Genomic DNA, 10,437 nt, shown 5'->3' with positions numbered 1-10,437 from the left:
GCGGCCCCGGCTCGTGCATGTGCGGGCCGGCCGCGGGCCGAGGCGTGCCGCTGGGTTCCCGTTGCCATGCGGCCCGGCAGCGCGAGTACTTTGCGAGCGCGGCGCGGCACGAGAGCCCAAACTTTTCTCTAGGAGGAACGTACAATGAGCGAGCGGCCGTGCCCGCCCCTGGGTGCCGGGGCGCGCGAGTGAGTGTGCGGCGTGTGCACGGCGCGTGCGAGCGTGGGCGCGTGCGGAGTCCCCGCGTGTGCGTGTGCCGTCCCCGCGTGCGCGCGTGTGTGCGTGCGGAGGGGCGCGTGTTCCCCTCACCCATGGGGAGCGCGGGCTCTGGGAGCGACCTCCGGCGGCCCCGCGGAGCCGCTCTGGGCACCACGGATCGCGGAGGAGCCGCGGGAGGCGAAGAGCCGCGCTGAGCCCCGGAGTTGGCCGCCGCCGCCGCCGCCGCTCAGTTGTTGCGCCGCTTCCCGGCGGTCACCCCCGGCACCTTCCCCGCTCGCCGCACCCCCTCCCACCCCCCCGCCGCGCTCCGCTCTTCTCCTCCTTCATGTTTTGGAGCTCCTCGAGGGGGATTGGCTGGGGGCGAGCAGCAGCGCTCGCCGGGGATCGCCGCTTCCCCGCTACATGCCGGTGCCCCCCCCCGCCCCGCGGGGCTGTGAGCGGGACCCCGCGGGGGGCAGCGCGCCGAGTTCCTCAGGAGCGGCGCGCGCGGGGCCGGGCATGGGGGATTTCGCGGCCCCGGCCGCCAACGGCAGCAGCGTCTGCATCAACGCCGGCCTCGGCGGAGGGCTCGCCGGGGCCGGGGCCGCCGGCGGCGGCGGCGTCCCCAAGCACAGCACGGTGGTGGAGCGGCTGCGGCAGCGCATCGAGGGCTGCCGGCGGCACCATGTCAGCTGTGAAAGCCGCTACCAGCAGGCGCAGGCGGAGCAGCTGGAGCTGGAGCGCAGGGACACCGTGAGCCTCTACCAGAGGACGCTGGAGCAACGGGCCAAGAAGACGGGCGCGGGTGGCAAGCAGCCGCCGCCGAGCAAGCAGCCGCAGGACGCCGAGCCCGCCGCGGCCGAGCAGCGCAACCACACGCTGATCATGGTAAGGGCCGCTCGGGGGGCGCGGCGCGGCGGGAGGACAAACTTTTTTCCCGGCTCCTCCGGCGGGGGGGTTGGGAGAGGGACCGCGTCGCCGCGGGCCGGAGCCGTGCTTGGGGACGGTGCGAGCTGCCCGCCTGCGAGCCGGGGGCTCTCGGGGCGAGCGGCAGCCGGCGCTCGGGCGCTGCCTAAAGTTTCCTCGGGTTTTAAGGAGCTCGGCGAGGAGCGGAGGGGGGGGGGGCAGGGGGCGGAGGCTGAGCCGGTCGGAGCGCGGCTGCGAGTAGGAAGCGGAGTTTCCCACTCCCAGCCTGCGCCGATGATGAATAATAAGAGGCGGCGCGGGGGGAGCGGGGCTGCCGGCCGCGGCTGCACGGGGAGCGGTGGCCGCGCGTTCCTTCTGCCGTGTGTGTCCCGACGCGTCCCCGTACCGTGCTGCCCGGGGGCGGGCGGCCGCTCGCCGTCTGCCGGGCGCACAATGGGCGGCGGGGGGAGGAGGATGAGGAGGAGGAGAAAGAGGAGGAGAAAAAGGCAGGCGGCGGCGCGCCTTCCGAGCGCCGCACGTCCCTCCCGCGGACCCTCCCTCGCCCATCCCGGGCCGAGCCGAGCTCGGCTCCCGGCGCCCCGGCGGCGGCGGCACCTTCCTTCCCCCCGTCCCTCCCCGCGGCCCCGCTTTGTCTGCCCGTTCCGACGCGCGGGGGGCGGGGGTGGCTCCGCCGGCGGCAGACAAAAGCTCCGCGCTGCCCCCGCCGCCTCCCGCCCCTCGGCCGCCTCCCGGCCTCTCCCCGGGGGCCCGGTTCGGCCCGGCCGCGTAGGGGCAGGGCGCAGCGGCGACCACACAAAGTGGGGGAGGAGGGAGTCCGCGCGCAGGAAGCGGAGAAGCCTCCCGCTGACATCTCGCCGCTCCCCTGCCGCTGCCGTGGGGGAACAGCCGTTCCGACTAACCGCGGGGCTGCGAGCGTTCTGCCGGCTCCGGGCCGTGCCCTTCACGGTCCCGGCCCCGTAGCGCTGCCGGATTGCCGTTGGGCACTTCGAGGGTCGGTCCTTCTCCCTGCGTCTGGGCGGGCGGGCTGCCGTGTTAAAGTTGTGGGGACCGACGGGACGACGCGGGTACGCTGTCCGCGTTCGTTTGCTGCTTCGCGTGGGGAAGAAAAGTCGAGGAGCTGAGAGCAGCCCCGCGTAGCGATAGTTGGCAGAGATCCGGTAATTGCACGGCGGCAGTGTGCCGTGTATAGGTACGGGATGTGCACGGACCTTTCGCGTTGGGGAGGAGCGATTCCAACCCTTGATCAAACCAGACCCCTTTCCAGCGACCTCTCTGTTTATATGGATGTGCATTGTAGAAAAATATAAAAGAATAATGTGCTCCGTTTCACTTGTAGAATGTTAGTTATGACTTCTGTCTCATCTGAGAGCATTAGGGAACATTCACTGGCACGTGAAGTTTATACTTCAAGCCTGGGAAGTTGCTTCTTTCAAAGCAACAGAAAGATACTTAATTTGAAACCTTTGTGCTTTTTAATAGTACAATAAACCTAAAGCAAGAAGAAAACCAAAGTGGAGAGTTCCTTGTGTCCAGCTGTCAGAAGTTTGCAAAGAAGTTTCACAACGTAAATGCGTTGGGATTCTTATTTAGCAAAGCAGTTTTGTGTTCCTTATTTTCCTTTGCCTTGACCTAACACCAGCCTGTGCATTGGGCTTTTCTCCCTTCTTGCTTAGGTAGGCGAGGGCAGGGAGGGTTGCTGTGTGCATTCACTTCCATCAGGAGGGCTGGGGAACCACAGGGCAGTGCTCGTTTCCGAGGTTCACAGAGGTACCTATTGAATCCTAGGTACCTGATTGAATTATGGAATCGTTAACGTTGGGCAAGATCACTAAGATCATCAACCATCACCACCAGTGCTGCCTGCTCATCACATCCCTCGATGCCACGTCCACGTGGTTCTTGAAGAGCTGCAGGGATGATGACTCTGCCACATCCCTTGGCAGCTGTGCCACTGCTCTTTCAGAGCAGAACTGTTTAGGACCCCATGTGAACCAGTAAGTGGTTCTCACTGGCAGCCTTTTTTGGGAAGGGATGTAGGAGCATGGGCTTGGCTGTGTCTTGTGAGCTGCTGATCTACTCTGAATTTGTACCTTGCCATAGACCAAGTTTTTGCTGGATGAATTTTGAAAGACATGAACTGCTAGCTGGTTTAGTCTGTCGCACTTGAGGAGAGCAGTGTATCTCAGAACTTGTTTGTGCCCTTACAGGCATTGACTGGGATGTGCCCCAAAATCCAAGTTGTTTATATATAGCTGGGAGAACTTTTTTTCTTTCCAGTCCAACCTGGCAAAAGCCACAGTTGTTCTCTGTGTTTTTGTGTTGGGTTATTAGAATGTCATACCAGCGAGGTTGTGAAGGAAGCATTGGGAACATTTGCAGGCCATCCAAAACTCTGCTGGTTCCAGGAAACATCAACGCATGATTTCAGTGCTTGTGAGTTAATCTGTCTTTGCGTTTGCAGCTCTAAGTGCGAGAGTCTTCTGGCTTTGCATCCACAGTATTGTGTGAATGTGGCCCAGAGGCTGTATGTGTGTGTATGTATATGATATAAACAGCACATGTTTAGCATACAGTAGTGTATGTAAGATGTATGTTGCCAAATTAAACTACCTACGTCCTATCCCCGGCTCTGCTCTTCTGTGCAGTCTTGTCATTTATTTTTGTCCAATGAAGCACAGCTTTGGTAATTACCACACTGACCTTCTGATGCGCCTGTATTTGCATCTGAGCTCTGCCACAATGTATAAAGGGACTGGAGCTACTTTTTCCTCTTTCAAAGGCTCTTCAACGCTTTTCTTTTTTAGCATCATGATAGGCTCGATAGCCACTGTGTTGGATTGACCGTGTATAACCCTGAAAGAAAAATGATTTTTAAACACCGTAAAACGTTATTTAGATCACAGAAATTCGTGATGGAAGTTAACTGACCTATTAGATCATCCTTTCTGTTCCCCTGCCAGGGCACACTATGCCAGTTCGGAGTTGGTTGAAAGTTGGAGAAAACACAGCTGGCAAACACAGTGTTTTCCGTCAGTGCTCTTTTACCCACCCTGGGCTAATGCACAGCCTCATGGAAGCGGATGGTCACATCCCTCCTACCTGTGAGAAGGGAGATGGGCAGAGCAGTGCCTTCAGCTTGGTCGGTATACGAACGGAATGACATGTTTGGAATTTCAGCCATCTGGCTGTATCTGCTCCTTGTTGGCAGATGTTCCACCCCAGGAAAGTGGTTACCCTTTTTGTTGCTTCCTTTCTGTTGGAGGGGGTATCCCCAGTGAAATATGCAACTTCTTCATATGTCTTAGTGATGAGACTGAGCGTCAAGTGATGCCATTGGTCTTGTAGGCAGTTTCTTACAGCTCACATGTGCTGTATTTGTTGGCTACCTGTGTGTGTGTTCACGCATCTGCGCACAGTTCTTGTGCTTCTCACGTAGCATTGCTGTGCAGCTTCTGTACAGGTGCTCAGGGGTTCATCAGCTGCTCTACAGGAAAGGTCTGTTTCTCTATCATTGCAAAAAGGTGAAAAGAAAGATATTTTTTGGATGTTTCTTATTTTCCACAAGAGGTAATGCTGTGGCCCTTACTCGTGCCGGATGATGAAGTGGAATTAAGCATCTCTGCAGTTAGTGAGCCATGCCTGAGCTTGTTTGCACGGGGGTAAGGTTGGTGGTGAACACAGAACTGGGATGACACCAGAGTTAAATCCCAGGCCAACAACACTCCTCCTCTCATATGCCTCATGGAAGGAGTCATCCTGTAACCCTTTTTATTTCGCTCTTCCTCTGAGGGTGGATCTCTGTGTCTTTCCACAGCCTCTCCCATTTCAGTTCTCCTTTCCATAGCAACTCATGCTTGGTGCTTCTGTGTGATTCTTGTCCTTTAGGGTGAGGAGTTTCTGTGCTGACCTCCTTTTGCAGCTCATCAGCACAGTAGGTTTCAGCTCAGCAAATGGAAAGGAATAGAGAGACTCTTCACTGCAAGCCCCGCCGGCCTCTGGTGACCTTTATGTGTTTTGAATGCAACCGTGTCTCTTTAAGAGCTAGCGGGTTGGGCCTGAATGAGCCATATCTGGAGCAGGGAAAGTTGTGTCTTGACACAGTAAGCGCTCACAGTGAGATCTACCTTCAGCTTGGTCAAACAGCAGGGTGCGAAGTCCTGCCCTGAAGTCTGAGGCCTGGCAGAGTTCAGGAGGAAAGACTTTGGCTGGAGCTCGTCCAAAACTATTCTGCTGGCGGAGCCAAAAACATTGACACATGTTGATAACAGTTGATTGCGTTTAGGCGAACCTAAGTTTGTGCACGCTTGACCAACGTGTCACAAGTAGCTTGAGCTGGCCTAAGTGGGAACTGCAGCCACCGAGGAGGTCTCATCTGGGGTGAGTGGCTGTGTTTTCTGGTTGCCCCCCCTTTGCGCATGGAGCTTCCCGGTCAGCGGGTTCACCAAGCAGGTAGGGAGGATGGAATTTATCTATTTTTTCCTTTTGTTCTGGGATGGCTTTCAGCTGGATCAGGTCCATGGTTTGTTTGACTGTCCCTCCCATGGGCAGCACAGTCTTACAACACCTTAATCCTGCTGTGAAACTTTGCCCTTATCCCAGGACAAACACGTGGGATGTTAGTTAAAGCGTGCCTACCTGCTCTCACACCCTTTTTATCAGGGCTCAGTAACCTCTGGGAAGGGGCGACCGATCCTGTCCCTTAATACAAGCGGGGGATGAGAGAGCACTGTGAGAAGCAGCAAAGGAGTCAGAGTTCATTTTTCCTTAACCACTCACACGTATGTGCCATTTGGTTGCATATTACTCCAATATGTATAATTCATGTGGGAGATGTGCTTGGATTAGCAGGGGCTTAAGGACAGGTCTGACAGCCAGGAACTGCTGACAGAAGTCCTTCAAGTGTTCAGTCTGCTGAATTGAAATGTGAGGTTCAGACTCAGGCTGGAGCTGGGAACCTGTAGTCATTTTTCCAGCCTGAGATCTCGCTGTTCAGATAAGCAACACACTTGCATGTTCAGTGGGAATTTGGGAGCTTTAGCAGTTTGAAATATTTATTTTCCTAGTTTGTTTAAGATGGTGAGTCATAAAATTGTATAATTCTGATTCCCCTTTTGTTTCCCCCTCACGTACTTCAGGTGCACAGCGTTTGCAGTCTGCTCCTGTTTGCTTTTGGAATATTTGCAACCCAGTTATACTGGGGTTGGAAATAAATGTGTTTTTAAACTTGTGGTGGTTAATGAGATAGCAGCTGTTGAATATTTTTTTGCCTACAGGAAGGGGCTGAGCTGCTCTCTTTCGAGACTTCCCACTTTCAGATTGATTTTGGTTGCCACCACGTCCAGTGTAACTGTAAGGAGATGTGAATACTTTAAACTTAGCTGACCTGTGAGAAGAGAGAAGTGTGTCTGCCTGTAATCTCCTTGTGTTTTCTGTAGGTTTCTCTGACTGTTAAGGCTAAAGTTGAAGTGCTGTTGGTAGAGAAGTAGATCCGTTGCTTTTTGCTTGTTGTCAGTTCTGCATAATTGCAGCACACAGGGAGTGGAAAAGAAGTTTGAATTCATGACTTTTGGAATAACTAGGCTAATAAGCAGGAAGACCAACAACTCTCCTATTTTCCTTCCTGTATTTTTTATCGTGGCCGCTTTCTACAAGGTTTTCAAATAGGGCTGTATACAGTTCTGCAAGGTCCTTGCTTCTCAGCAGTTGCATCTTGGAGGAGTGAACCAAAGCTGCTGGGATATGGCTGGATGTGGCCCAGGGCAGCCTGGTCTGGTGGTTGAGGACCCTGCACATAGCAGGGAGTTGAAACTGGATGATCGTTGTGGTCCTTTTCAACCCAGGCCATTCTGTGATTCTGGGAGTTGCTTTTTAAACTGGTCAGAGCTGGGGGCTCTTGGGCTCTGCCTCTTTGGTGCAGGTTTCCTGCATTGTTTTTATGCCACTTCAGAAAATCTCAAGCCTGCTCAGAAGGCCATTGGATGCTGTGCACATAGGTGAGGAGCAGGGTTGGTCCCCAGCCTTATTCTTCCCCTGCACGTTATCCCAAGCAGTCAGTATGACTGTACATGCGTGTTTCTATAAACCAGCACATGTACCCATATGGCAGCTTTTAGACTGTGCTTTAAAAGACAAAGTAAAAGGATTTATGCTGCAAGGATTTGTAAGGGTGGAGGGTGACCAGTGATCGGTTCTGAGGGCGGAAGGGGATGTACTAATCAGATAAGAAAAACCCCTGATAGGCATCCATTTTCTATATTTTCAGCTTTCTTTCTCTTTCCTTTGGCTCGTATCTAGTCCACAGTGATATTTTGGCACTTCTTCATTGTGTTTAATCTAAGGGAGGAAGGGAGTTGGTTATGGCAGATGAGAGATTGGGAGAGTTATGGAAGGTATTGGAGTTTTTTAATCATTTACATTTCCTTGTAATAAGGAGGATAGAGCAGCACTTAGCCAAGAGAGAAATTGCAGCATTTCCTGCCACTTCTGTTTATGCAGAGTTTTGTGGTTACATATGCTCTAGTATTTGAGAAAATGACTTAAAAATATATCTTAGCTGGCAGTCGTCATCTTTGGGCTGCTGAAAGGATTGTTGCATTTCAGCTGTGATTTTCTCTGTTGCTCATTTTTGTCTCTGAGACTGGTGGCTGTTGTTATGATTTCTCTGGGTTGCATTCCAGCGCATAAGTGAAAACTGTTACAAGCATTAAATGACCAATTCTTAACAATGCTTTTGGCAAGCAGTGTCTCTTTTCATTGCATGTAGTTCTGGTTCTCACTGGAGCAGGTAATGGACCTTTGAAGGCTTTGGTGGACTCCTGCTTTTGGTGGTAGACCTCTCTGGTGGATGACAGCCACGTCGTTTGGGCTCCTGGTTGGCTGAAGCACTGCGGCTTGTAGCACATGGCTGCATACTAAGTAGTGGTTCCAAGTAATCTGTAGATCCTATCTGTTTTCCTACTATGATGACATAAATAATTTGTGCTAACGAGTTTGTAGGCTGGAAGATTGTTTCAAGTCTGGATTGCTGCAGTTCTGAAAATTCATCTTAGAGAATTTGCCTTAATGTTTTTTCGTTCAGAGAAGCTGTCTGGGTTTCTCTAAGGCTTTGAATATGCTTTCTACCTAATGTGAAACAGAAAAAGAATACTTTTTTTTTTTTTTTTTTCTCCTTCGTTTCACTGTTAAAAGCTTTCTACCTTTATATTTTCACCACTGCCTATCTTGGTCACACTTTTGTTGCCGGCAGTGGATAGTGATAATGGAGGTTAGTGAACGCAGAATAGCAAAAACAAAACTGAGTTCAGCCCTCCCTTCCCCTCACCCATGGCTGTGGTGAAGTGTCTGGCAGTCCTGTTACAGCCAGAGAGGGGCTCCAGAAAGTTGGCACGTACCATCTTTACAGTTGTTATGGATGTTTGAATACATGGAACAGACTGTTCCATTCTTTCATTTGGTGTCAAAATATGTGCTGTCATGAGAAAGTGATTCCTTGGGGATGACAAATTTGTCCCTCCCTTCTTTTTTATTATAAATTTTCCTGTTGCTTTAATCCAGTGGTAAGAACGCATAGGTTTAGCCATCTTTGAAGTAGTTTATCCAAATGGACCAGCTGTATTTGCATGGCACACTGCTTTTACGATGAGAACTGTATTAAGTAGGTGCTGCAAACCTGGCAGTGTCTGGAACATCTGTCTGGTTAACCTCTCTCTGGTCTTTTCGTATGTGTCTGCCTAAGGGTGAGCCAGGTGAGGCAGCTGGGGCAGTTCAGCTGTTTGCTGCCAATAAGCGATGGCCCGATGCTGTGCCTTACCTCTGGGCACCCCCAGCTGAAAGCAGTCAGTTGAGGACAATTTCTATGGCCTATGGGAGAACTGGTAAAGGTGGGGTAAGTTGTAATTCTCTGAAGGGATTTTTCATGAAACTGTAACTTTGTGATTAGAATAGATGATTTGGTTTTACAGGAAGTTTCGGCTGGGTGATTACATGGGATGTTTTTGTTTAGCTGTTTTTTGCACTGTGTTTCCTTTCCTCCTTTCTCAGAGATGCTGTTTTTTCGGCATTAACTCAATAGAATCACAGCAGGTCAACAGCAGCACTGGGGATAACGGTATTTCTGATGCAGCGTGTTCCAAATGTCAAGTGACAGTGGTGGTTACTTGAGAAGATGCTTGCTTCTGGTTTCAAAATTATTTACCTCCCAGATCCGTGACGTGTGTTGTGGGCAGTGTGCACATAATGAACGTGTGCTGTAAAGCTGTGTTAAGAGCAGGGCTCGCTAGCTTTCTCACAAAGGTAAAGGCAGGAGTGAGGCATGCTGGTCACCTCCAATAACAGCTTGGGATTCCTTCTCCCCCTCCCATTTTTAGGCTGCTTGTAATTATTGGTTTTTTTAAGGGAGAGGAGCTTTTCTGAGCTCTTCATTTGCAAACTTAGATGTTTGTAAAGGCAGGAAGAGAACTGGAGGCCAATAAGTGAAAAACGATGATTTTCATATGCTAGAAAACTAGCATAAACCAACTGGTATGAAATATGTCATCTCATTTTAGAGGTGCTTTTTTTTTCTTTAAGCGCAGTTCTTACATGTTTTAAGATTGAATACATCTTTCCTGTTGTGAAAGGAGGAAGCTAAATGCTTGCAGTTTTATACAACTGTAATCAGTTTTATTGCAACTGTAGCAGTGTGATATCAAATGTATGATTTTTACTAGACGGGATTCATATGCTATTTATATTCAGGTATGTAATGTTGGGATTTTTTGCAATAATTCACATTAGGTAAGATCTGCTTGCTTTTGCCTTTGGTTTGATTGGTTACAGATTGTTGTTTTGTTGTTTGTCTTTTTAAGCAAAGCTGCTTGTTTCTGCTTAAAAATGTAGAATGTCAAGTGCAGTTGTCCTAGTGGAGATGGATTGGTATCCTGAGTGCAGATGAGAAAGCCAAATGTGTTTGTATCCGAGGTATGAATTCTCAGTCGTTAGTATCATGTTTTGAAAGCCAGTTTTTCTTAGTTGGAAACTTGGGGGGAAATTGCCTCGAGTGGTTTATTTGCTTAATCTGAGGAGAACATTCAGCAAAAGCACACTGTATGCTGGGTATTTTTTGGAAGTTCTTGAAACCGTCGCGGTGAGAATCTCGGGTACATTTGAATCTCACATCATGATGTGCCATTTGTGGTCTCTCTAGCAGCAGTGGGAATGGAGAGGAGGGAGACATTAAGTGCTTCATTACCTGTGGAAAGTGGTGCGCTTCCCTTGTGCTTAGCTGTTCCTTGCTAAGGTACGTGGAAGGTTTCATCTGCGCTGACTGCAGCC

The 10,437-nt window shown here is 51.1% G+C and overlaps 1 protein-coding gene across 1 annotated transcript in view; it reads left to right on the top strand.

Moving 5' to 3' along the window:
* The first annotated feature begins 526 nt into the window (after nt 1–526).
* Nucleotides 527–10,437, top strand: part of MAML3 (mastermind like transcriptional coactivator 3) — a 221,964-nt gene continuing 212,053 nt past the window's right edge. The window contains exon 1 of the mRNA XM_048943286.1: nt 527–1,086. Coding sequence (XP_048799243.1) covers nt 622–1,086 — 465 coding nt within the window. The 5' untranslated portion in view covers nt 527–621. The remainder of the gene's footprint in view (nt 1,087–10,437) is intronic.

This window comes from Lagopus muta, chromosome 4, assembly GCF_023343835.1.
Source record: "Lagopus muta isolate bLagMut1 chromosome 4, bLagMut1 primary, whole genome shotgun sequence".
Taxonomy (NCBI): Eukaryota; Metazoa; Chordata; class Aves; order Galliformes; family Phasianidae; genus Lagopus; species Lagopus muta.
The sequence above is the reverse complement of the archived record's forward strand: the minus strand, read 5'-3'. Positions and strand labels throughout refer to the sequence as shown.